Genomic DNA, 27,094 nt, shown 5'->3' with positions numbered 1-27,094 from the left:
ATTTGGTAGCTGTCAGCATTACTTAGCTTGCCGGCTTATCTGGTCTCAATCCCATGCTTGTGGTCAGCTATGCAGTTGCTCTAGATTATAGCTGGACATTGTTTTGTTTGATACTTAATCCTGGAGTGGATATGAAGGTGATGTCTTAGCTCATATGCAGCTCAATAAGCATATGGTTCTGCAGTTTCCATGGCAAAGTCCAGTGACAGTAATTCAGCTGCTTTTTCACCATACCAAGGTAATGAGCCATGAAAAACACAGGACAGCATGCCCACCATGGCTCTTTGACTTCCGTTGCTTGAAGTCAACATGCATCTAGGACGGGCTCTGTCTGGTTTTACTGAAGTTGAGCTGACACCACTTCATATTACTTACATTTTTGCATCGTGTCACTTGAGAACCTGGTAGGGTTTGTAGGCAAGATGCAGGTGTTTGGTGTGATTTCTAAGAACCTATTGTTCCATACTGGATGCTGTCTGTAGTTTTTTGAGTTCCTCCATTCAATTATGGTGTCTCATTTAGTGGATTTACAAATGACACTTTGCTGATGCTATGCTGAGAAACTATTCCATGGGCTTGTAGAATCATGGGTAATTCATCTTGGAGGGGACCTTGGAAGTTCTCCAGACCAACCTCCTGCTTAAAATGGGCCATTACAAGTTCTGGCAAGGATGATGAAGGGTTTCTAGAGATGAGTCTCGAGAAACTTCCAAGGATAGAGACTGCACAAACTCTCTGGGCCCCTGCTCAACTACTTGAGAGTCCTCATCATGAGAATGTACCACTCTGCACTTCTCTTGTTTCAATGCAGTCTGGCCTCTGCTCAGTTCACAATCTGCCAGAGCCCAGGGCCATTCCCCCAGAGCTGCTGTTTGGCCCCATTGACGTTTCTGCTGGGGCTCTGCCTACCCAGGCCAGGGCTGTGCCTTGCTCCTGCCCGACATGCATAGGGCTCCTTTTGGCTTCTTTTGCCTGGTGGGTTTCAGTTCAGTATTGTTCCACTCCAAGCATTGTCTTCATACGCTTACTTGAAAACTTTATCATGGGTGCATTTTTTTCATTGTTTTTTTTGTTCCATGTTGTGAACTGGAGTTACTCTACAACCCCAAGACAGAGCAGCAGTGTGGGTTTCCAAGGCAGGCTCAGTTTTGAGGGGATGGTAACCAACTGTGTAGTCATCCTCAGTAATCATTTCTTATTGACATTTCTATTAATGGAGGTTATTCGTTGTGGTGTGGTTTGGGACTTTTTTATGTGTTTGTCTTAGTGACTTGAGACATGTCAGAGTGGTTTCAAGATAATGTAATAAATGATGGATGCCATTTTCTTAGAGATTAAATAATCATGAAGCTCAGGCCTGATTTGTTTATAATAGGCCTGCCTTCTGGACTGGGGATGATGTGCAAAGTTCAATGTAGTAAAATTAATGGTGACTCTTTCAGGTTTTTTGTTTTCTTCCTGTCAGGTCATGGAGCTGCTGGTTCATCTGAATAAACGCATCAAAAGTCGTCCAAAAATTCAGCTTCCAGTAGAGACATTGCTAGTTCAATATCAAGATCCCTCTGCAGTGTCCTTTGTCACTGTAAGTGTCTGTTCTTCCAAGAACAGTTGCTGATTTACTTGTAACAAGCAGAATATTTTTTGAAACTCTGTTTTTAGCTCTGTCATTGTTCCTAGCAAGTGTGTTATTGTCATGAGGTTGATGTTTTAAGAGTTTTTTTTAAACTAAACTAAACTTGGTAGTCTGTTTTGGGTTAAAACTAGTTTCATAAAGCAGCTGCACTATTGATTCTGTCCAAAGTACTGGTAATTGTGCTTGATATTTCATGAATGCGTGAATTGCCCTTGTTTGTGTTGTAGAGGGTCAATTCATTGTTAGAAGCTCCCTTTTGCAAACTAACCCTTATCCTGATACATGCAGGATCCGTCTTATTTCAAACATCTGTATTTCTCTGAACACCTAAGAACCCATATTTTTATGTGTTTTTAGGGTCAGGAGCTTAGCCAAGGAAGAAAAGATGAAAAAAACCCTTATTTTATAGATGGGGAAACTTTACTAGATGGATTCATTCAGTGTAGTTTAAAGAGTGAAAATAGTTTAAAAAAGTTTTTGTCTGTGAAGACAATTTTCATTTCAACTGTGGTAGATCTATTGCAAATGACCATCATGAAAAAAGTGATAAAATCAGAGGAATTTTTTTTTGTCCTTCTCATTTGACTATTCGTTCCTAAGTAGCATAAATGGAAAACATAGTGTCTTAGAAACTGATGGAGAAATATTTAGATTTTAAGCAGCAGTAACATAGAAATAATGTAATATTGTCTTTAAGCAAGTGGATTATCCGGAGTTCACCCTTTAGAAATAGCTGAGAATGCATGCATTCTGTAGAGCAGTAAAAAAAATAAGATCTTGTTTGAAGATAAACTGTGCTTTTGGCTGGGCATGTCAAAAATCTGTTTTCATTCATGTATCTGAGTGATGCATGTTGTTTTGTGCCATGAGGCTTCATACAATTTTAACAAGTGCCATCTGCAAGGAAGCATCATACTTCCCACTTCAACACTTGTTTCAACCAGGTCACTGAATGCGTAACTCTTATCTCTACAGTTCTTGGCTGAATTTGGATCAACATGGCAACAGTTAGGTAGTCCAGTATTCAGTATGGCTCTGCAGTGTTGACCTGTCACTGGGCTGTGTTTGGATTGCATTTTCATGATGGTACAGAAACACATTTTCAAGAGAAACTTTGCCTATGCTGCTGACTTTCTATTTATTCAATACCACTTTCTATTTTGTTTCGGAAGTAGATGAGAGGGAACATTACATTTGCTTTCGTTGAAGCTGTTGCTCAGGTAAAGCTGGTTTTGGTGTAATTAGCAGCAAATAAGAGAAGCTAGAGAAGGTTTTTGCACTGTTGTTTTCATCCTTTTAAAGTGGAGGTTTAGCAAGACCTACTCAGAAAACCCTTTCTGAATTTTCTTAGGTTTTCTGACTGGGTTTTGCGGAGACTCCCCTTTAATAGCTGTTAGTCTGATGAGTCTTAGAATTAAGAAATTGGTCTCCCAAAACATACGTTGTTTCCAACACCCAGTTATGTAACACAACATACAAAAAGAGTTTAAAGAGCAGGTATTTCTTTTGCACTGTTGCAATACTACGTGCTTTTTCTACTCCTTTAGAATTTTACCATAATTTATGTTAAGATGGGATACCCTCGTCTGCCTGTGGAAAAACAATGTGAATTGGCTCCAACTCTTCTCACTGCAATGGAGGGGAAACCTCAACCGCAGCAAGACAGGTATAACTATGTATCCTTGGAGCAAATTCTGTTGGTATTGTTTCAATAAAATAAATTGTATCAATTGTTAAAAGATATTTTTTCTCTCCCCCTGTGATATCCTAATTGTTTAGGATGTTCTTGGCTGGTGCAGTTTGGATCAGCAAGTCAGTAGTTTGCGTGGTACAAAGAATTCATATAGTCTAATGTTGTAATAATATACAGGATCTTCAGCAGCAGACTCCTTGCATGATAAGAAGTCTGTGTTGTAACAGATATGCCTGTCCATATTCCCCATCACTCTTCATCAATTTCTCATTTCCCGCTTAAGGCCAGACCTTCACTAAATCCTCTGTCCAGCAACAGGAACAGCAGTAAATGTCTCAGACTGGCCACTCTAAATTGTGAAATAACCAAAGTACTTACTCACTTGAAACACCAAGTTGTAATTTAAAAAAAAAAAAAAAAAAAGGCTGAAGTTGGGAACTGGTGTGTACAAAGAACTTTGAGAAAACTGTTCATTATGGACCTGCTTCTTACTTACGTTGAGATGAGTTTCCACCATGCTGGCACTGGAAAATGGCATAAAAATCATATCTTCATTCACTGTCTGTCACTATGACAGTGTAAAGCTATTTTTGAAATGACCTTACTGAAAGGTCTTGCAGTAAAATCTTGCTTCCATTCATGAGAACAGTGTGAAAATACTTTATTGTCTTCTCAGGGACCATGGTTTTGCCCTGTCTGTGAAAAGCAAGTACATGAGTGAAGAGATGGGAAATTTTACTATACTGGTATATAATCAGTATATTCATCTGTGAATATATACACCATCTGCAGATGGTTGCCTGTGAGCATGCATGCAGACATATATGTTCTATTTTAAGAACAAATCCTAGTTTGTCTTCTGCCTTCCATTTTTAAATGCATCAGGTAGCAAATAGAGGCCACCATACTGTGAATCAGTTTGTCTTCTGTTAACCATTTTTTTGCTATTAAGGACCATGTTTGTTGTTAAGTTTCTCTTTTGAATGTTAAGAATAAACAGATGTGGTTTTTTTAAATGGTTGCAGTAAATATAATTGTTTTTCAGCCTAATGCATCTTCTAATACCAACCCTTTTTCACATGAAATACCCTGCCGAACCACTGAAAGCAGCCTCTTATCCATTTAATCTTGCTGAAAAACCAAAGACTGTACAGCTGCTTTTGGACTTCATGTTGGATGTTCTTCTTATGCCTTATGGGTAAGTAACAGTTAATCCAAGTCTTCTCTAGTATTGATGTGTTCTTTGTGTGTGAAACATGAGTTGTACCTTGGGAAACTCATTTAAAATAAGCTGCTACTTCCTAGCTTGAATGAAGCCAGTTACGAGTTTCAGTAAGACACAGAGCAGGACCCTAACTTTAAGAATGGGATCACCATCTTCCTTATTTAATAAAATGTCTTTTTTTTCTGCTTAATTAGGTGTTACGCTGTTCTGTCCTTGACCTCTTTTGGGATCAAAGTGAAGCTATGAGACACGTGAACTATCTGTTAAATAACTAAATCTTTAAAATAGAAGCCAAATCAAAATATGTGCTCATCTTCCTGCAGTTGAGTTTTAAGGCTTATTCCTCCAAGGTCTTAAGCCAGCATAGTATCTGAAAACTTCTGAGTTCCAGAATTGAACCTTTAATAACAAGATTTGTCTTTCATCTGTCTTCTGCTGAAAAATGTTTTAAATGTAATGACATGTCTTGGTGTGAGCACTGTTTCTGAGAGCAAGAAGGATTTACAGAGCAACTTGAATGTAGTGATCACTGCTTGTTAGGAATCTTAATAGTGTCTAAAATCAATGTGTTCTCAAAATCTATTTTCCACCAACTTTTCTAGTGTCTTTGTATTGCTAGGGGGAGAACAGGGGGGGTTTTGACAGTGCATTGATTCCCGTAGGATTTTTCTGAGCATCTAATTTTTTTTCACCCAAGTGGATTAACCTAAAAGAGTGACTTTTTGAAATAGTGAGCATCTGATGTTTCTCATGTAGCTTTGCTGGAGGCCATGCTCCTATCAAGCATTTCAGGGGCCAGTTCCTTACCATTTGAGTGTGTAGAGACTTGCATCTTACAGTTCAAAATGCCTAGCTTGCTCCTCTGTTCACAGCTCACATTCTTTAGTTTGCCCAGATTTATGCTTTTAGCTTCACCCCCACACTGCTGTGGCTGTAGTTTCAAGTACTCAGGGTTTGCAGTGACACTGCATTGCCTTCCGTGCTTTTGTACTCTGGCCAAGCATGACAAGTTCTTAAATACTCAGAGACCACGAGGGTAGGAGTGAAGGTTTCATTTTCTTTCCAGAAGGTGCTCTGAGAGCGTCTTCAGCTAGCGTGTGGCTCCGGATGTCTATTTCCAGTGAGACAGCCATTTACAGATAATTTATGCCTGGTAGAATTTGCTCAATCATTGCCCAGTTGTGAATTAGCCTTGCCAGTCTGCATGCAGTAGAACAACCCTAAAACCTAACTGTAGGGCTTAAAGCCCATCATCAAGTTAGTGTTTTAATGTTTTAACTAATGACAACTTGGAATGAATGTTTATCCATATTGATGAGACTGTTTACTTCCTTTTGTTACCTGCGTGCTGAATGCAGTGCAGATTATAGCTGTCTGGAGCAAAGTAATTCTTGCTGGTCTCTGCACTACAGTTTTGATGCCTTAATGTGTTGACCAGCTTCCAAGGATCCAGGGAGAAGTGGAATGGCTTTTGTGGAGTATGGAGGTGTGCATAGTGCAGCTAGACTAGCCAGGTTCTGAAAAGACTATGATCTGTAAACTTAACCTTTATGGTTTTTGCTTTCCTTCCCTGCCCAGCACTAAAATTGCCATTTCCCAATACATTATTCTTTTTTTTTTATATATATATATCAAGGATTGTTTCCTGCCACTTCATTGTTGCATATGCTTCATTATTTCCCTTGTTAGGTTTGCATTTTGTATAGTAATCATACCAAGTGTTGTTAAAGCCTTTAGTACAAGTTTATCAAATGTAGTACTGTTTGAGCAGTCACTTCTAATACAAAAGAGATCTTTCTTTCTGCTTCGTAACCTGAGAACTCTTTTCAGAAATGCCAGTGAACCCTTCCCTTTCCTAACAGGTTTGTTTTCAGGCAGTTAAAATGAGATTGTTACGGCTCTTGCAGAATATGCTGGGATAACTGGTAACTGAGTCTCAACTAAGTAAAATTCTGTCATGTCAGAGCCATGGGATTAATTCAGGAAGAATATGTAAAGTTGGACAGATTATGTTTATTCCTCCATTCCAGCTTCTAATACAGCTGGCAACATGGGTTGGTAAAGCCTCTAAAGAAACTTCTTTCTCACCTGCTTAGGTTCGTATTGAACGAATCTCAGAGTCGACAAAACGTGCCCTCGGCCCCGGGCTCTTCATCAAGTAGCATGGGAGGTCCTGGAATCCCTCAGCCACCTCCAGGGATGAGCTTTTATGCAGCTAAAAGGATAATTGGAGATAGTCCGTGGACCCCAGAGCTGCTAGAACAGGTACTTAAAACTGCAGGGCTGGTTCTTGATGAACTGGGGTTGGTAACAGAGATGGCTACAGGCAGAAGAACGTAAGGCTGGTGGGAGAATACGTAACTAATTCTGATCAGGTCTTTTGTTGCCCAGAATAAATTTATTGATGGACTTTGCATGATGCCGTAAGGAACTTTGTTATAGTGAGATGGGGTGGGAGGTGCCAGCAGTTCTTGGAGCTAGTTAGGAGGCAACTGTGACTGCAGCCTACTCTTGCATTTTCCTCCTAAAGATAGTAAAGTTGCAAAACTCTCTCCTGTGGATGAATCATCCTTATTTAGTAGAGAAGTTGCAGAATATCCCTAATTGTAATGCTGATACTTTGCTGCAGGTGACTGCTTTGCAGGAGGCAAGAGCAGGGTACAGCTGAAGAGATGGAGAGTATATGAACTTTTCCTTTCCAAGCAGAAGCCATCATTTCAGACAGCTGTACTGCTACTGCTACCATTGCTGTAACGTAATGCTTTCTTGTCAAGTAACTGCCTTTACTTTCCCCACTGTTGAATAGTGTAAGCTGGGGATTGTGAAGTTCATTGAAGCTGAGCAAGTGCCAGAACTTGAAGCTGTTATACACCTGGTTGTAGCCTCCAGTGATACAAGACACAGTGTTGCCACCGCAGCAGACCTTGAACTAAAGAGCAAACAAAGGTACAGATTTGGATGTTTGGAAATGTTGGTGCTAGTGTTTCTAGGAGAGCTAGCTGCAATTAATGTAGTGCTCCAGAGAGACTGTGCTCTGAAAGGGAGAAGGCTGCAGTCTCCCTGCATAACTGCAAAGCTGCTGTGTATCCACACAGGGCTGGGAATGGTGTGGCTCACAGTCTTGTAGCTGGGAACATCACCTGGCTGTGAAGCTGGCAGTTTTAGCTGTCTGTTTTCAATCATCTTTGATACTGCTTTTGAGCCATTTTCTTACTCCTTCGTTTCCATATTACCTTCTGTGGACTATAGATTGTCAGTAAGGCATTATAAGTGATTCACAACTGGTCAGCTTACCTATATTGTCTTTCCCAGAAAAGTATACTTTCATTTGATTTATTAAGGAGGTAAAGAGACTGTAATTGTGAAGTGGACTATAGTCTAGGAAGCTTGGCAGCCACCGTTTTCTGCATTATTAAACCTTTTGCTCATCTGCAGTCCACCTTTCGTCAGCTACAGACAATGCTTCTGTCTAACCCATCAAGAGGCCAGAGTAATAGCTGTGGTACTATTTGCTGAGTCATTGATCATACAAGGTTTGCTGGCTCATGTAGGAGATTTGGAGCAAGAGAGACCTGCCTTTGAAATGTGCAGATGGCTTCTGTATTACTACAAGTACAGGACTATTTATCTTGGAGTCAAATACGCAATGGGAAATCTTCTCCATTTGAGTCTATTCATGTGCCTCCATTGTGGCAGTGGAGGTGATTCTAGTAGGTGTTGCCAGCCTGGTTAAGGGAGGCAGTCTCTCCTTTGCTGCTTGTCTCATCTTTCCCTTTTTGTCGGTATTCTTTCTTTGCCCAGAGAGCAAACTACATGTGTAGGCAAAATCCATGTTAATAGGCAATGTTCGACGTCTTTTATGAGAAAAACCCTGCTACTTCCTAGCTCACTTGTTCACAGATCTGAAAGAAAAGAGATAGTGTTATCTCTTCCACTTCTTTTGAAGTATGCATGTTTAACTTCTTGTTTTCACTGGGGTGTTTCTTGGATGTATGTGTGAGTTCCAAACAGTCTCATCAATAGCTGGCATTAGATGGTTATGTATTAGATGGTTAAATAGATGGAGAAGCTTGTTAATGGATGACCATTCTGTATTTAGTCAGTAGGCTACCGTTGTTTATATGTCTTGTTTCAGTGGGAGAGAAGGGAGCATGTAGGTTTCTCACAAATTATTTGGAATTGTATTGTCATAATTTGTATGTGAAATTTGTAATCACATTCTTCATGATTATATATTATGTTCATGTGGGAGGAGTGATTAGAAGTCAAACTAGATCTATTAAAACTCAGCAAAGAATATGAATTTGATGTGAAACGTTATGAAATACATATTTTTAAAAGTAATTGAAGGTCAGAATCACAACATGTTGGTGTTAAATATGTTTTTTTCTTTAGTTTAATTGACTGGAACAATCCTGCTATCATCAACAAAATGTATAAAGTGTATCTCGGGGATATACCACTGAAAACCAAGGAGGTAAGCCTTCAAAGTGCCATACCTGCTTAATTTGTGAAGCTTTAATTTTAGTTGCCTTATTTTATTTGGAGAAGACACAGATTTCTTAAATCTGTCGCTTCCTTTGATTTCTGCTCTCACTGAACATTTTTGCTGTTGAATAAATTTTCTTTCTCTATCCCAGTGTGTTCTGATTTGCAATGGAAAGTAATTTAGCTAACTTAAAAGTAGTTGTCCAGTGATGCTCTATATTATTTGAACTCTGCTTCTGACAGGGATCTGTTCTGAAACCAGAAATGAAACGAGAGTCAGTCAGCACCCGTGTTAAATTAAAGATAGTTCCTCATCTTCTGCGATCCAGGCAAGCTGCAGAAACATTCCCAGCTAACATTCAGGTAATGTTTACATTGCAAAGCTGCTCTTCCCAATGAGCTTGATATTACAGTTCCCCTAGTACTTAGGGGATGGAAGCGCTGTTACTGATGATAGTGTTTAAAGAAGGGGAATTAGAAAACCTTTGAAAGTGAAGCCAGACCTTTCTGATCTGCTCTTTATTCCTTTTGGCCAGGTGGTTTATGATGGACTTTTTGGTGCAAACACAAATGCAAAACTGAGAAATCTGTCCTTGCAGTTTGTGCATCATATCTGTATCATGTAAGTATTTAGAGAGCACAGTGTTTTTTTAGCTATTTGTCTGGAAGCCTGTTTACTACCTATGTAAAACTCGTAGAAAGTAGGGGTTTTTTCCTTAATCCTGAAATCTGTGTGTGTGTGCTTGCACACATTAAAATGTAATTTCTCAGCTTAAAGTTGAGGAAAAAATGAAACTGACAGAATATACTTAAAAGGGATGCAAAAGATAGTATTTTGTTTATTCTTGTCTCTAATTGCAGTTGTCCAGAAAGTAAAATAAAGCCGTTAGGCCCAATGCTTTTAAATGGACTTACAAAGCTGATCAATGAATACAAAGAGGTAAGCTGAAAGATTCTTTGCTGTAGAGCTATAATTCTTCATATGAATACAAGCAAAAGACAAATACCTTTATGATGGAGACTGATAAAGTGTTCTTGTTGTTGCCCGAGATGGCTATCAAAAGATACCTATTAAGAAATGTTGAAGAGAAATAAATGCTATAAAAGGCTATATAGGAAAACTGTTTTATTTGTTTGACAGCTATGGATAGGCGTCTGGACACTTTGCAAAGTCTCATGAAATCGACATGTTGGTAATCTGAAGAGTGAGGGCACAGTAGCATCTTGCTCTTGTTGCTCATTACTCTGGTGCATACAGGGGCCTCAGCTCCAGGCATACATCCTGTTGTGATAAGCAGCTGTATAGGCCTGCTTGTAATACCTTCCATCCTCTCTGTCCAGGGATGGTATTGCTGTGGGAACAGTGTTACAAACAAAACTGCAAATGCCAGTCTGGCCTGAAGAAGTCTTTCCGCTGCCGTTTCAGAAGGCAAATTCCCCACAGTACCCCTACATATATCTGACAAAGGGCTGATGTTGCAGATCACCTGCTGCAGCTTTGATCCTCTTGCTGGTTCATTTGAACTGTTGGTTGTGACCTTCTGGCCTGAGTCAGTGTTCCAAAGTATAGGCCTCCCCTGCCATTGGGAAGGGCATGAAAAAGGAATGTTCAGGAGGAAGTAAGCCCACATATAAATGTGCTGCACTGGTCATCTGTAGCATCTGTTGTGCAGACAGCATCCTATGGGTAAAGCTGCTGTTCGGGGGCCAGCAGAAGGTTTCTGTGTCTTTGCTACTGTTTCGTATACTTGCTGAATCTACTTAGCTGTCTCTTTTGAAATAAAATGTGATTAGCTGAGACCAGAAAGAAGATTCACATTTTGTCACCATATGCAATTTTGTGTTTCTGCTGGAAAAGCTTGCTCCCTCTGTTCCTACCTGATGCTTTTATTCTCGGCTATGATTATCTTATGTTCCAGGATTCTTTATCCATGAAAACCTATTCAAGCGCTTTGAAGACAGAATTTAAAGTAAATATTTAATTATAAAAGATATGCCATTATATTTTTCTGGTTTTGCTGAATTTTATTTATTGTTTTATCATTCAAGGATTCAAAACTGCTGTCAATGGCATATTCAGCGGTTGGAAAGCTCTCCAGGTAACTGAAGCGCCGTTTAAGCACTGGAGCATTGCATAATTTTTCCAGAGTAATCTGTTGATTTATCAGCAGCAAGCTTTATGCCACCTGCAAATTGAGTATACAGTGCAGAGGAAAGCATTCTTCTGGTGACATCTCCAAAGATGCAAAAAGAAGTGTTTTTAGCTGATAGTTTCTCTAGCAGTGATTAGTGGCTGCTCATGAATTATGCACAGAATTTAAGAAATGGTTCCATTTTCTGGATTGTTAAAAACGTCAATTTAAGGAATGTACAGCAAAAAGCAGAGGGCATAAAGCTAGACAAGTGACATGTTTGGTGATATGCTGGTGATCTGAAGGATTGTCCATAGAATACCTCACTTCCCAAACTGTCTTAAGTGTGGATATACTGCTCCATGGTGGAAATGGATAAGATAGAGCAAACTTTCTGTGCTGACTTTGCTTTGTTTGGCAGTTAAAATGTGGGATGAGGGGAAGACCAATGAAATGTGAAGCATTTCAATTTAAAAAAAACAAAAACTTCATGGATTAAAATATCTCGTTTCAGCCGAATGCCTCAGCTGTTTACCAAGGATATAGCACTGGTACAGCAGTTCTTTGAAGCTTTATGCAAGGTGGGTGCTGATGGTGTTTTGGGAAATTATTAATATTTTGTGCTGGTTTTGCTTAATTCTTGTTACTGTACGCTGTAAAGTGAAAACTCTTGGTTTTGTACTGCAGGAAGATGCTGATACTAGGCTTGCCATTCAGGAGGCTTTGTCTATGATGGTTGGAGCATACAGTAACTTGGAAGGAGCCCAGCGTACCCTGATGGAAATTCTTGTAGCTTCATACTTAATAAAGGTATTTTCAGTGGAGTCAAAATTAAGTACCTTTAAAAAAGAGCTGTTTGTTGTTTTTCTGTTTCCTGACACTTCCTGTGGTGTATTTTTGGAACAGGTCTCCCTTTTCTTACTGAATGTATTGGCTGATCTGGGAGAAGGGGGGTTGTGTATGCTCAGATGAAATATTTTTAATATTTGTGGCTGCAAGAAGAGAGACAATGCAGTTTTCTATTTGTGTTCTGGTTTGCAAAGAAACAAAGCCATTGTGATTACACTGTGTGTCTCTCATAGTCTCCTAAGAAAACTTTTGAGAAGTATCCTTACTTCAGGGACTGTATCTTGTGAAATACTTTGTGAAAGCAAGAGCTTGGTAGAAAGGGTCATTCACTGCTAAGTGGGGTTTTCAGTGTGCTGCGAGATTTCTAACATTATAAGGCACCTGAGAACCTCCCCAGGAACTCAGCCTTGAGACACTAACCCAGAGGAAACCACACTTCACTAACTCTCTTACTGAGTGTCATCTTGTGTTCAGAATTCCCCAGAAGTCTGGGTTTTCGGAAAGAGTAGGTGTTGCACACTCTGTGCTTGCATGGGTGCTCAGGGTGATTGTAGAGGTATTTCTAGTGGTTGCACTAGTAACTGTGTAAGAGACTATTTTCATGCTGATGACTCTTTTGCCTGGGTGCTTGGGCAATCTAAGTCACTAGGCAATACCATTTTGAGACTATCTGAATGCAGCAAAGAGAATGACGACCCTAACCTAATGTTTCTTTTCCACCTCTGGCTGTGCTGCTCCTAAGTGCAGATCTGTTTTATGTGGATAGATGATGTATATCATTCTTCATTTCAGCACTGCCTGGCTGGGGCAGTTGAGCTGTCTAAGAATTAGTGATAACCCTGATTTGTGATTCAAAAAAATGTGCATGTATTTAATCAAACATTTTATTTTCCACTTGTATATGTTTATATGAGGAGCTAGCTTTTGTTTTCCCTGTCTCCTGCAATATGAAGAGTTAGCAAGAACAGTGTCTCAAAATGTCAAAATTCTTTGGGTCGTGTTCATACCAAAGGACAAAGCAGATGACTGATGATTTAAAAGGGGAGAGTGCAGGTCGTTAGCATGTTTATTTTAAAACTCAACAGTATGTTTGTGTCTTTTTTTCTCTAAGCCTGAAGTTCAAGTACGTCAAGTGGCTGTGAAATTTGCTAGCACGGTATTCCCTCCAGATCATATCCCTTCCAGATACTTACTCCTGTTAGCTGCAGGAGACCCGTAAGTTGTTTTCCTTTTAATTTTCACACACACACACACATTTGCATCCAGTATATATTTGGATGAAATATAAGTGCATCTGTATGTGTGTTCGTATGTACATAAAAACTTGCTTACTAAAATCAAGTATGATGATTTGGAAATTATCCTTTACGCAGGGGCATTCTGTGGCAGTGTTCTGTGGAGGACTGTTGCTGTGCCTTATGGTAGTCTTTGGCTTGGATTCTTGTTTCAGATGAACCACTGTCACTAAAGCACTTCATGTTAATGATCAATTGCAGTTGAGAAGCAAAAATGCATTAACTGAAATAATCTTTACAGTGGCTAAAAATTATTTTTTCCTGGCAAATTCCATCAGTCTGTTTTTAGCTTGAGTCAGGAGCATGCATCTGTGAGAGCTGCCACTCTGCTGAGGAGTAGTTGACTGATTAAATTACAGTAGTAGTTTCATCTGCCTTTTTCTGTTACTGCAATTTAAGTGGTGGATTTTTTTCCAGCTTACTTAATTGCTTGGGTTTTGATGTGATTAGCTATTATGTAACTAAGGAAAGCTAAATAGATCAATTGCAACAAATTTTTCTGTCATTGCAGTGTCAGCACTGTTTCAGGAGTTGACCTTCTGCTAAGTAGATAGTGATAAACCTGACAGGTGTCAGCTGAAGCTTGAATATAGGAAGTGATGGAGAGGAGGAGCAGATAGGAAAACAAGGATGTGGTAACCAGGAACCAGTGAACACTAGCAGGATGTAAGAGGAGCAGAAGTGGGCTTATCCAGCCTCTTTTGTAGAGGCCACTCATCACTATCCTTTTTCTTACCCTTCTAAAATAAACAAATCACTAGAAGTTCTAATGCAAGCATTTTTTTCCTTCCTTTCAAAAAACCCCACTTCTTACTTAAAAAGTGTTATCTCTCCCCCAGCTTCCCAAGATACCTTATTGCCCATTACAGGTCATTTGTTCTGTGCAAATAACACCTCTGTCTTATCTTTTCTTCTGAAAGGCGGGAGGAGGTACATGGAGAAGCCCAGCGGGTGCTGAGAACATTTCCTGGTAAAAATGAAAAGGAGAGTTCTGGGAAGCAGATGCCTGCCTTCCCTGAAATGGTCCACTACATTCAAGACAAGGTACAGTGCTTCTGCCCCAGTATATAAAAGTACATGCCTGATGCTCAGGCTTGTAGTAGGTGTGGTCTTCCCTTCCCTGTATCCATCTCCCTCACCTCCCCCACGGAATAAAGTTAGCTAAAGTCACAGTGAAGACCACACATAGTATTGCATTGGCAAGGTTAGCTAGCATTCATTGTTACCTTCTGCTGGCCATAATTGCGAGAGATCCAAGTGTTAGGTAACAAGGAGGCAGGTCCTTTAACAAAGGCATTATTTTGCTTTGGTGCTGTTGGTGCAGAAGATGTGTGGACTGGGGAATCCAGTGTTCAAGAGTGATAATCCAGTGTGTTTCACAGTTTGCTCACAAACATGTTCTTGAAGGGATAGGAAGATGGCGCTCCAGCTGGGCTGATGAAAATTAATATTGCACATAAAACAAAAAAAGATCCCTGGCTAGGAAAGGAGATGCTGGAACAAGAGAAGAAGTCTGGTTTGTTGACTTAAAGGCTTGATTATTTATCTTCATTGAAATCTGTGGAAATAATGACCATGTAAATAACCATTCACGAGTCTAGTGGAATGATATACTGAAAACTGTACTACTGAGTTTACCCTCACTGTTTGCACTGAGAGATCATCTGAAGAAGTGTTAAAATGTAGTCTGTATTACACACCTATGTGTGTAGTAGCTACGCTAGGCTTATAAGCTATAAAGGTGATGTGGAGGGTCACTGACGGTACTTTTTTTCCCTGTGATAGTCTACTTTTGTTTTTTTAAAAATATCAGAAGTCTTAACGTGTTGGAGCACCTCTGGTTTTGCAAGAGCTCTGTTGTAGCAGAACAGAGATTTCTTGTGAAACACGGTGTACTCTGCTGGTGTACACAGTATGTGAAGCTTTATGAAAAAACTTGCTTTTGTCCAAAATACTGGTTATTCAAATTGATACAGAAAAATTAAGAAACAAAGATTGAGTTTTAGGTAACACTATTAAATGCCTGTCCCCTTCTAGTTAATTTTTTAATTTTCCTTGACTTCTGTAATGTCACTAAATACATATGGATCAGCCTGGTCTAATCACTGCTGAGAAAAACAAGATTCCCTCACTCCTGGCTGAATTTTAAAAATTTTTTTCTTTGAGCACTTTTCAGATCTTCTTTACATGTCCTGAAGGCATGTTAAAAAATCTTCAGAGGTACATTTCTTTGGTTAGTTGTCTTGAAGTGTGAATTTTCACATACGAATACTCTGCAAGTGTTGAAGATGTTTAAGAAGTTTGTATGCTTTGCTTGGCACAGTAGACCAAGATGCAAAAGGGCTTTCCTGCATGCATTAGCATGATCCTTGTCTCCCTCTGCAAGAAAGTGTACATGAAAGAGTAGGACCTGATCTGCATGATATGATGGGAATGTATTCAAGAGGGTCATCTTCTGGTTCATTAATTCGGGTTTTCATGAATTTTTCTGGATGTCATTGCAGTTACAGTGCAGCAAAAGACCTGAGCATGTTGAGATGTGAGGATCTGTTGACTTCTGTGCGACTACCTTGTGTGTTTATGCAGATGCAAGGCTTCCTTGCTGAATCTAGCCCTAGCACTGATGTGCGCATCACCTAGAGAATACAGACATGCTTTTCTGCCGTATTTGTAGTGGGTGTTACTGGAAACCTTCTGCTTGGATGGTTTTCTGCTGGAATACTCCTGCTTGTCAAACCTCACATTCCCATGGAAAGGAGTTACTCATTTGCTGCAGCAGCCTTCTACCTAGCAGGTGGTAGGGTCTGAGAGGCTCCCTGGTTTTGGCTGGTACAGCACAAGTTGCCCAACTCTTGGTACTGGGGAAGTCTGGCTGCTCTGCAGCGTCTCCAGGCTGAGCTGTTGTCTCCAACCTTCCTGGTTGCCTGTCAGCTCGGATGCCTTAGAGTTTGGAAGTTTATGAGGTATTTTGGTTTCCAGTTCTAAAGCACTTCTTTTTTTCCTGGGAGGAAGAAAGAATGTTGTCCTTGTCCAGCCTCCCATGCCGTTCCCTCTCGTGAATTCAGAGTTTCTGCATTCTGAGTTGATAGGGACATAAAGTTGGTGGACCTAAACTGTACTATTCAAGTGCACTGTGCCCTTCTTGTTATAGAACTGTTGTACATTTTCAGTTGCTAAGTGGAGGATAAACATAATTGCATCAGCAAAATTTCCTTGACCTTTCCAACATCTCTGCTGTTCATAGGTCTGAATGTTCCACTCTTAATATACTCTGTTTTTCAGGCCTCTCACCGAATGAAAACTCCAGCTAAATATATGACTGGAACTGTAGCATTGCCTTTCAATCCTGCCACATTTGCGGAGGTAATTGTCTGGATATACTTCCTCAGATATGGTACCGTTATTTATTTAGAGGACAGTATAAGAAACTAACATTTACCGTAAGTTGCCCTACATCCTGAAATTCTTCTTCTAAACAGATGTTGGGATTAACTCTCCATCTTGTATCTGTCTGTCCTTGAAGGGCAGTCTGAACAGGATTGTCATGGAGGATTGAGAGGAATGTTCCTGAGAGGGCTGCTTTCTGCAGCGTACCTAATATAATAATAGCTTGTCAGAGGGAGAAACTGGCAATCCTGTGCAAAAGTCCCATTATGCTTCTTGAGGCTGTTCTTTTCGTAGCAGACTCCCTGGCTTCAGTGATGTGTAAACACAAATTCAGATGTGATGCAAGGTCTGTATTAGCAGCGTGTTGGATTGCATTCGTATACATGCCAAATTAGTGCGCGATACAGGCTGAATTGTCTGCAAGGAGGTTGCATCCGCTAATGGTAAACCAGAAGTCTGTGTATAATTTAATCTTTTGAGAGTGTTGCCAGCACTGTAGGGTTGTCTGCTTACGCAGGTGTATTGCCTTAAGTGGTCCTAAGATTTGTTACGCTTTGTATTTGTTCCTGTCTCCTGACTCTTCTGTCTAGATTTGATTTAAAGAAGAAACCGTCTTCTTTTGATTACATTAAATACAGCATATTCCATGCTCTTTTATTTGGTCTTCTCCATGGTTTTCCAAGCGCTCATGCACTTGGTATCCTGTGTTTTTCTCTTCTCTACTTAGATAGTTCTGTATCTGCGGATGTGTCTTGCTCACAGTGCAGGTGTCATGCCAGCCTCGCAGAGCTTGGCAGATATGCAAGATCATGCTCCAGCCATTGGACGTTACATAAGAAACCTCATGTCTGGCAACCACATCTCTTTCTCTTCCTCCTCCTCTTCAAAAAGTGCAGAAACCAACCCTGTACATGTATATATTGGCCTTCTTCAGCAGGTCTTAGCCGGTGTTGGAGGTAAGAAGCTGTGTGCAGCAGCATCTTAAAGAAAAAGTCTTCTATTACTAGAAATGAGTTGCCACTCCCAATGCTTTGAACTTGGCTGTAGCAATCACAGAATTGTGACATTGACAATATGGTGACAAGTTTTAACTTGTTCCTTTATATTCTGCTGTGTAGGTGGGAGAAAGCAGGACAGTAAAATTACAGCATTGCTTGACATAATGCTTTGAAATTGTGAGGCCATTGCCTGTAACAGCTTCCTCACCAGTGAATGCTATGTTTTCCTCACTCTGATAATGGCGCATCTGTGACAAGTGTAGTCTTAAAGTGCTGGAATGCCTTTAGAACAAATTGCTACCAGAATGTTTGCTTCTGTTAGTTTTTCCTAGTATTTCTGAGAAATACTGTACCCTGTTATTCTGTTTTGTTTGTTATCCGTAGTGAATTGCAAATGAGTGCTTTGAAATGCCTCATACTTCTTAACCTCTTTTTATCACTGATTGTTAGGTTGTTGTAAATACTGCAGTTGTTTAATAACCTGATTCTTTAATTACTTCTTAGGTTTGCCAGTCATGTATTGTCTTCTAGAAGTTGTTTCAGTGTATCCAGAAAAACTAGCCACTAGATTTGTAGACAAAATGGATTGGATAAAGGTATGTTGAAACTTCCCCATTTTTTTGTTGTTGTTTTTTGTTTTTTGGGATGTAGAGGGTTTGAATTAGAAAAAATTGGCATTCTCCTATGGTGGAATGGAGTATTATTTCCAAGCATGCACTGAATTTGAAATCTGGTATTTCTACTTACAGCACCTCATGACGTGTTATATATAGCAGGATAGGGAAAATTATTTTTTGCTTGTGTGCTGTTACTGATTTTCTTCATCGACCTACATCTTCTGGGTAATCTATGTAATTGATCCTGTTGGTATAGTCAGTCAGTTTTTCCCCTTGATAAGAAAATCCATTAAACAGCAAAAGAAAACTGAAAAAAAAATTCTGCACATTTTTCAAGGAATTGTTTAACAATGGGAATGTTCCAGTGGGAAGATGTGAGTGGTTTTGCAGAAAATGAGATTAACTAGATCTTTGTTTTAGAGCCCTTTCTATGGAGTTTTGGGGTTTTCTTGGTTGTTTTTTTTTATTGTCCTTGAACAAAAAAAAGGGATAATTTGAAGTCTGCGTGGGAATAAACCAAAGTGAATTCTCCTTTCCCTAGATTGTTTTCTCAGGCAACTTAATGTTTTTGATTTGCTTCAGGCATCCAGGATTTGCTAAGCTCTTGCAGGTTGCCTTTCATTTCATTGGGGGAATCTGGCAGAAAAAAATACTTGGTCAAGTTAAAAAAAAATCAGAATATGTTCTAGTAATTTCTCCTGCTCCTTTCTGTGCTGCTTCGGACTGTATACAGTTTATCATGTCTCAGTTAAATGCAGGTATGAACCTCAAAGGAAAGGACTTAAAATCATTCTGCTTTTCAGTATTTCTCATCATTTGCAGAAAACCCTCCTTTTTCTTTGATCTGGTGTCCATTTGCAAAATTCAGCTTCCAGGAGTGGTAACCGATACTACCTAGTTCCAGAAATACTGTTGTAAATCATCTGTTGTGTGATATCACTTTGCCAAGTGGAAGGAACAGTTCCAGGAGTTTGTCGGCTACATGATCTGATGCAAGTTTTGAGATGAAGTTAGAGTTACGTTTTCATGCCTGCCAGATCTCATTTCTTGCTTGGCTCATTTTTGCCGCCTTTGTGGTGGCCCAAGCCATTCAAATTTGGGTATGAATTTTTTACATGTGATGCATTACACCTCAAATTAATGACAGAGGTGAGATTGTATCTTAACAAATGACCTGAGGCTTCCCAAATTCAAATTTTCAACAATTTAAATAATACAACGTCTAATATAAAGTGCATAAATTGCATTGATAGCTGTGCTTTCCTGGACATTTTTTTTTGTCACCATTGGATTTAACTGGTTTAACCTCAGTTTTTTTCCCCCTTTGATTAATAAAAAGAAATGGAAGCCTCCAGTAGCTCAGGAGAAATAGTTTCTTTAGAGCTTTTTTTAGCTCAGTATAGGTGCAAAATGTGGAAGCTCAAGTCTGAAGACAAAACTTGGCCAAGCATTCAATTAGCGTGTTTTAACGCAGAACTGATGGGTAGCCCTCTTGTGGCTAGTGGTAACCATCCTCGTAAACACTGAGTGTGTAATGAATGCTTTGCTGAACTGAGTACTTTGTTTCTTACTAAATAATAATGCTGTCAGTTGAAAGAGTGGTTTCTGAGTTAAGTACTACACGTGTAGCTGCATGACAGTTGTGCTTGTATATTGAAGCTCTCTATGAACAGGTGGTATAAGAAGCTGCTTCCATATATTATGTTTCTTTTTAAAAACTCCCGCAGAGCCTGATGAATACGAACAAAGAAGAAATGCGTGAGCTTGCAGCCCTGTTTTATTCTGTCGTGCTGTCTACCATGTCTGGAGATGAGCTTAGGACCTCCCTGGAGCAGCTGATCAAGATGACAAAAGACAACCATGTAACTACCTTCCTTTGTCTGCTGCTTCTTTGATTTCCTCATGTCATGTAACTAATAAGAAATCTGAATCTCATAGTGTGCCCAAGATGTATTAGCCTTAATCTGAGTGTAAAATTAACCAGCTGACTTCCAGTTGGCCTGTGAGAAGGGATTTTTGTTGTAGGTGAGTTCAGCAGATCTTTAAATAAATTAATCCCTGAAGCTGTTGTTAAGGTCAGTAGAAAGGTTTCCTGGAGGCAATTCCTAAGCAAAGCCAGCACTGTCAGATATTTAACCAATTCTAGCCAGCTAAATATTCCTCATCCCATTGAGTGGCAATAGATCACACTGCCTCAGTTTACCAGTTCCTTATTCGTGAGCAACTACAGGGAACCCACAGAACTAAGAAAATGTTTAATTTGTGAAATGTTTAACTCCCCCATCCCCTCCTGAGCCATAAACGCTTCCTGGCTCCTCATTGCCTCAGGGTCTTGTCCTGCCAGCAGCCCTTGCCAGGTGAGGGCTGGCTTCTTCCCTCCCACCCCACATGGACTGCTCAGCAGCCTTCTGTTGCTGTGTCGCTGCATGGTGGGTTCGCCAGCCTTCTCTCCTCGGGCACCCTCTTCCCCTCCCTGTGATCCTGATCTCTGCATTTTGCCACTACAGGCATGGAGAAGGAGTCCTGAAAACAAATCAGGCAGGTTTCTGTGCTGGTGTGTCTTGAATCCTGAAAGGCAGGGAAAGTAGTAGTATTTTTAGGTTACATTTCCCAAAGACGTTTTTATATCAGTCTCTCTGAAGGACTGAACAGGCCACCATATTACATTGCAGGTAGCAGGCTCAAATGTTGACTAGAGGTGCTGATCACTTTGCTGTAATTAGCAAACACAATTTATTTTAACTCTCTCAAAGCTCTGTCTGGGAGCTAAAGCCCTGTCATTGTTAAGATTTACATGAAACCTTTTGCAGAAACTGGCTGAGAATGAAGAGAGATGTCAATCACGAAACAAAAAAAGCAGGGTGTTCCCATGCATTTTTGAGTTTGAGTCAGTTAGAGCTCTGTTTTGCTGCAAGTGTACCAAACCAGTTGAATCAATACAGCTAGGGGTGGGTGGTGGTGATCTCTAGTGGCTCACTGCAGTGAAAATGAGTAGCTGAAGTGAAGAGAGGGGAAGGACTCATCTTCAGCTGGCTTTGTAGCTGTGAGACCGCGACAAGGAGCAGTCCCTGCTGGGCAAGCTAGTTTCAGGATTCTGTCCTGGCAGCCCAGTTGCACTGATGCAACTTTTTGCAGGGTTGTGATAAAAGCTAGGTAGACTAACTAATCTGAGTTTAAGTTCCTGCCCCCTTCCTTGTGTTTTTTTAATTAAGGTAACATGTAAGTCTCACAGCCTTATTTCTGCACAAAATCTTTTTGCTAGAATTCACCTGTAGGAATGAGCACCATCATTAGATAGTCTCCGCACTAAATCAGCATTGGAGAAATTAATGTTCTTGACATTTAATTGCAATAATTAGGTTTCACAGTCTGTGGCCTACCAAACTGTGTAGAGGCATTGCCTTCAGTATTTATAGGCCAAGTGTGTTCTTGTTCTTAGCAATGCAAATCTAGACTTAATTTCCCTTTACTGCTTTTTACCAAAGAGCACATTTTGTCCGCTCAATCTGAGAAGGTCCAGTTATTAAGTAGAGACAGCATAGTTTTAACTTAGTTCACCTTCGTAAGTCTTTACTTACAAATCAGGTGAGTTGGATTTTTTAAATGTGATTGTTGGAGTGGGTTTTTTTGCCTAGCTACCAAAAGGTAGGCTTCAGGAGTGTGAGTGCTGGTGATAAGTTCTTAATCTGTCTTCCTAAGCCTCTTTTAAACCTTGTTCATTTATCTTAAAGGACTCCATCCGTCAGAGATCACTAGCAATATCAAACTCTCTGTTGTTGCGTTGTGTGTTAGTACTGCATTATTCAGGATGCCTTCTCATCTGGCTTGTCCGTATGTGTTTTTAAAAAGGGTTACTTACTTTGACAATGAGGTTTTCTGCACTGTTGGTGTTGTCTGTAGAGCCCGGAGGTCCAACACGGATCCTTGTTGGCTTTGGGATTTACAGTAGGAAGGTACTTGGCTAAAGGAAAAATCAGAACAATGGAGCTACATGACATAGAACACCCAAACACTGCAGTGATGCCGGAACAAGAACAACTCATAAAGTCGACAACAGAGACAATAGGTAACTTCCTACTTAAGACTGCTGCATGTAACAGGTTTTTTTTTAACCACCCCAGACTGAGGACTTTTCTAAGGTGTTCGGCCCGTAGATACTGTAATCCTGAGTTCACTTTCTGTTATAGAATTTACAGCCTTCAAAAATGTCATCTGATGTATGGACATAACACTTTTCAACAAGAATTAGGTGGACTTTTAGCTCATATACCAACATTGCACGATTAGGACTGGTGCCACTGCCTAGGCTCCTCAGTGTATCTCCTTTCACTTTGTGTTCTAGCATAATGCTTTCTACCAGCTGTAAAGGAGATAGATACCCATGCAAGAAGCAAATTATTTAAAATATAAGTGCCTGCCTGCCTACAGTTAAATACTAATATAAAATCCAAGCTACCCTGTTTTGCTTTTTCCTGTAGGTTCTTTTCTGGACAGCACCTCTCCCTTCCTTGTGGTGGCTGCTTGTACAGCTCTTGGGGAAATTGGCAGGAACGGCCCATTGCCAATCCCCAGCGAAGGAACAGGATTTACAAAGCTGCAACTTGTTGAAAGTTTATTGGCCCGCATCCCTTCCAGCAAGGAAACAAATAAGGCAAGATTTTGTAGTATTGTTATGATTCTTGTTCACTTCTGGAATGCTTTGTCCTCAGGTTTATGTATTACCTGCCAAACTGAGCCTTGTTTTTTAAAGGAATTAGGCTTATTGCTGGCTTCAGTGAGTCAGGGTTATGCTGAGGGTTTTCAGAATTAGGCTAAGGATTTTTCCAGTGTTGTCTAGCTGTTGATTGTTTGTGCTTTCTGCAGTTGTAAGTAGGAGCTTAAGGGATGAAAACTGTGAATGGTTGTAATTTTAATTCAAGAAAAATGTGAGTATTTTCTTTTACCTGGAAATAATCTCAAAGGTAACAGGACATTTGTTTTGATCTGTGTTTTGGAAGAGAGGTGCACTGCTTGATCTAATAAGTCACTTGCATGTCTAACTTCTGGTACCTTAAGTGAAACTTCATCGGGGTGAGAAGGAGTGGGTTTAAGGTGTGTCTTCTGGACTTAGGAGGAAGGTTATGTGATGGTGTTGGTTTTTTGTTTGTATTTAAGATGAAGGAACGAGCAATACAAACATTAGGTTACTTCCCAGTGGGAGATGAAGATTTTCCCCACCAGAAGCTACTGCTGCAGGGTTTAATGGATTCTGTGGAGGTGAGGCATTATCAATATATTATTCTTTATATGGCTGTATTTGTCGTGGTTTAACATAGCTGGTACCTAAGTACCATGCAGCTGCTCACTCATTCCCCCCTCACCCAGAGGGATGGGGAGGAGAATTGGAAAGGAATGTAAAACTCAAGAGTTGAAGTAAGAACAAATTAATAACTGAAATAAAATAAAACAAAACCCCCACAATAATAATAATTATAATGGAAAGGAGGGAGAAGGGGAGAGGAATGAAAAGAAAGCAAGTGACACACAGCAGCTGCTTACCACCTCCTGACCAGTCCCCAAGCAACAATCAGCAGGCCCTGGCCAGCCCCCGCAGTTTATACGCCAAGCGTGATGCCCCGCGGTATGGAATACCTCTTTGTCTAGTTCAGGTCACCTGCCCTGGCTGTGTCCCCTCCCAGTTTCTTGTGTCCCTCCAGCCCTCTGACTGGCAGAGCCTGAGAAGTTAAAATGTCCCAACTTAGTTGTTGCTAACACCATCAGTGTGTTATCAATGTTGTTCTCACAGCAAATGGAAATCACAGCACTGCACCAGCTACTAAGAAGAAAATTATCTCTATCCCAGCTGCAACCAGGACAGTATTTCTAGTTGAATGTTTTCTATATACTTTAGAGCCAGGTTTACAAGGTGAGCTGTCTTTTTGTAATAGTGCCTCTGGGTTTTTTAAAACTGCCTTGAAATAGAGAGCAGAGGTAGGCTTGGGGTTTGTGAAACATTTTATGCCACAGTTCAAAAACTTGTCAGTTGAGGTCTCTGCCCCAGTCTCTGAGGTGAATATGTGTTCCCCTTCAGGAGAACTATCTGTATGTATAAAATCTTAAGAGCTTATAGTAGTGAAACTGTAGGTCTGTACTTGGTTCTTCAAAAGAACCATAAAAGTAGATAACATAAATAAACCTTTTTTTTTCATCTGAACTACTTCAGCTGATACAACTGACTTGAATTAGAAGCTTTCCTTATAGAAATGTGTATGTATCTGCTGTCAGTCTAAATGCATCAGTGTAGTAGACTTCATTCTTTAGCAGTACTTCAGAGCTGATGTACATATTGCAGTATGCCAGACAGCAGAATCAAATAGTCAGGGAACTTTTTTTAGTGTTCTTCATTTACAGCTTGCTTCACCTTCCTTTCTTGTTCAGACTGACATAGGGTTCAGCGCTGTAGAAGCAGCTGTTGAATATATCAGACAGACTTTGAGTCCTTCAATCTGATGTGATCAAACAAGCAGTAATCGTAAGAACATTGCGTACACGAACATAGAAACAGCAGTTGGAAACATAATTTTACCTCCTTTAACTGCTTAGGGACATTAGCAGCTTCCTTTTTAAAATGTGTACTTGAAAAAACAAAACAATTTATCTTAGATTGCAGGAAGCTAAGGGCTTCTTCAAATGCCTGAGCATTTCATGCTTCCAGAGAGTAAGAAAAGCAATCTAGAAGGTGCTCAGAAGGTATGGAAATCAGTTCTTACGACTCAAGATTCATCATAAATAATGACAAAAAGTGGCACAGTTCTGCACATTCTGTTCCTGAGAGCTTAGAGAATAGTGAAAATAGAACAAAGAAGCAAAGGAAAGTATTGTGTGAACTCTTTTAATGTGAAAAACAGGTTTGTGCATCTCTTGGGGAATTACAGGAAAATCTTTCTACTATTGCATATGTAACAAAGCCACAGTAATTTTCATTAATGACTGGCAGTCTTGTTCTAACTTTTATTTTTATCCTGCCTCTCCAATTCTTTCTGTTCACTAACTTGAACTTTTGCAGAGACTAGCAAATAGTTTGTAGGAGGTACACTTTAAAAAATAAGTATGGAAATTTTAGTTTTTACCATATATCTTGGAGAGTTCGACATCTGCTCAGTTTCCGTCAATTTCAGTGGGTCTTAGGTGCCACATAGTTTCAGAAGCTCACCAAAGGATTGATCTTACTGAAAATTGGTGTTGAGAGTTGGGGTTGGAAGAGGGACTGTGGTTTTGTGGCGTAAGTGCCAAAAGTTTTCGGGTGTGTTTAATTAGTACTGTCAGTGAGGCTCTGTTGTGTTTTTCAGGCCAAACAAATAGAACTGCAGTTCACTGTAGGTGAAGCTATTACCAGTGCTGCTGTAGGAACCAGCTCAGTGGCTGCACGTGATGCATGGACAGTCACAGAGGAGGAATATATCCCTCCTTCAGGTAGGCCTTCCTAATGCAGGGGCTAGGCTGAGGAATGTAAAGTATCATACAGTGTAAAATCACTGGGCTCCGTAACTTTTATTTCTGTGGTGTTTGATTTGTAACAGTAGAAGTAAGAGCCTTTTTTGCTGTTAGCACAGTGCCATGTTCTGCTGTGCTGATTATATATGGGTCGTTTCACCTCTTCAAGTCCATTTACTCAGAGGGTAAAAGACTGTCTCATGTGCTGTTTAAATAGCTTCTTCATGAAATCTAATTCACTGCCAGTTGACACTGCATTTGTTTCGGTTTTTTTCATTTTGGTTTGCCATGTTGTATTAGTTCAAGTTTGAGACACACAGACCTTTTAAAATAGCATTTTGAAGCCTGCACAGGAAAACAGCACTATGAAACTAAATTACAAGTATTTTTCCAACGACTTGGAGTGATATGATTAAATTACATTTGCATGCAATAAATGCAGAAATTTTATTTGAAGACTAAGATTTGGTACCCACTGAAATACAAGCATGACAAAATGCTAGTTTCAGAACAGGCACCTATTGGCCTTAGATCTGCAAACAGGTGTTTTAATGTTGTAAGAGTGGTCTTAGATATCTATTGTTCACAAAGCTGAGCATGTGCAGAATGGGGTAGGAACCAAATCCTGCCATTGCTCCAGAAATTTTGAGTCCTAACAGTAGTGCAGTGGGTCTCACGCAGTGTGAGTGCTACCTCATCTTGGCCACAGGCTCCGAAACACTTTCAGGAAGGGTTAGGAGGATTCTATTCACTGTTTGTTAGGAGAAATACTTTCCCAGTGACTCCAGTGAAGGCTTTTCCTAAATAAGCAGAGATTAAGGTGTCATCTGAGTACTTACGGCCTGATTAGGTTTTGCATTGCCACTGCACATTATTGAAATAAAAAATAGGTGCGGCAAATTCTCAAAGTTCCCCCTCTCCCCTTCACCTTTCTTTCTTCCATATAGGTTTGAAAGTGAATGACGTGGTTCCCTGGGTCCTAGACCTTATTTTGAACAAGCACATTATCAGCCCCAACCCACACATCAGGCAGGCAGCTTGCATCTGGCTTCTGTCAATGGTGAAGAAGCTGAGCACACACAAAGCAATTAAGGTAAGAAATAGGCTCCTTTCCCAACACTGGCTCCTTGTCCCTGTTTTTGTCTCACCTCCTTTCTGTGCCTTCCTTCTCCTTCACTTCCATTGACTCTTTTCCCCCAGTGCTGCACTTATTGAGACCTTATTGAGGTCTTTTTGAGATGTGCCTTACCTTCTGTTACTAGGGGTACGTACTAACTGGCAGGTGAACAAGGCTGTTTGGCACC

General features: G+C 40.1%; 1 protein-coding gene across 3 annotated transcripts in view; it reads left to right on the top strand.

Moving 5' to 3' along the window:
* ECPAS (Ecm29 proteasome adaptor and scaffold) overlaps nucleotides 1-27,094 on the top strand; it is a 64,663-nt gene that overhangs the window by 12,250 nt on the left and 25,319 nt on the right. For all 3 annotated transcript variants that reach the window (XM_080371821.1, XM_080371820.1, XM_080371822.1), the window contains exons 3-25: nucleotides 1,466-1,582; nucleotides 3,181-3,299; nucleotides 4,372-4,524; nucleotides 6,648-6,816; nucleotides 7,358-7,497; nucleotides 8,947-9,028; nucleotides 9,283-9,402; nucleotides 9,576-9,661; nucleotides 9,901-9,979; nucleotides 11,089-11,138; nucleotides 11,686-11,752; nucleotides 11,859-11,981; nucleotides 13,132-13,235; nucleotides 14,236-14,359; nucleotides 16,598-16,678; nucleotides 17,430-17,658; nucleotides 18,205-18,296; nucleotides 20,045-20,179; nucleotides 22,218-22,383; nucleotides 22,796-22,968; nucleotides 23,472-23,573; nucleotides 25,646-25,769; nucleotides 26,738-26,883. In XM_080371821.1, coding sequence (XP_080227947.1) covers nucleotides 1,466-1,582; nucleotides 3,181-3,299; nucleotides 4,372-4,524; nucleotides 6,648-6,816; nucleotides 7,358-7,497; nucleotides 8,947-9,028; nucleotides 9,283-9,402; nucleotides 9,576-9,661; nucleotides 9,901-9,979; nucleotides 11,089-11,138; nucleotides 11,686-11,752; nucleotides 11,859-11,981; nucleotides 13,132-13,235; nucleotides 14,236-14,359; nucleotides 16,598-16,678; nucleotides 17,430-17,658; nucleotides 18,205-18,296; nucleotides 20,045-20,179; nucleotides 22,218-22,383; nucleotides 22,796-22,968; nucleotides 23,472-23,573; nucleotides 25,646-25,769; nucleotides 26,738-26,883 — 2,781 coding nt within the window. The remainder of the gene's footprint in view (nucleotides 1-1,465; nucleotides 1,583-3,180; nucleotides 3,300-4,371; nucleotides 4,525-6,647; nucleotides 6,817-7,357; nucleotides 7,498-8,946; nucleotides 9,029-9,282; nucleotides 9,403-9,575; nucleotides 9,662-9,900; nucleotides 9,980-11,088; nucleotides 11,139-11,685; nucleotides 11,753-11,858; nucleotides 11,982-13,131; nucleotides 13,236-14,235; nucleotides 14,360-16,597; nucleotides 16,679-17,429; nucleotides 17,659-18,204; nucleotides 18,297-20,044; nucleotides 20,180-22,217; nucleotides 22,384-22,795; nucleotides 22,969-23,471; nucleotides 23,574-25,645; nucleotides 25,770-26,737; nucleotides 26,884-27,094) is intronic.

Source organism: Falco punctatus (assembly GCF_963210335.1).
Source record: "Falco punctatus genome assembly, chromosome: Z".
NCBI classification, from domain to species: Eukaryota; Metazoa; Chordata; class Aves; order Falconiformes; family Falconidae; genus Falco; species Falco punctatus.
Note: the sequence above shows the minus strand (reverse complement) of the source record. Positions and strands in the feature narration are given on the sequence as shown.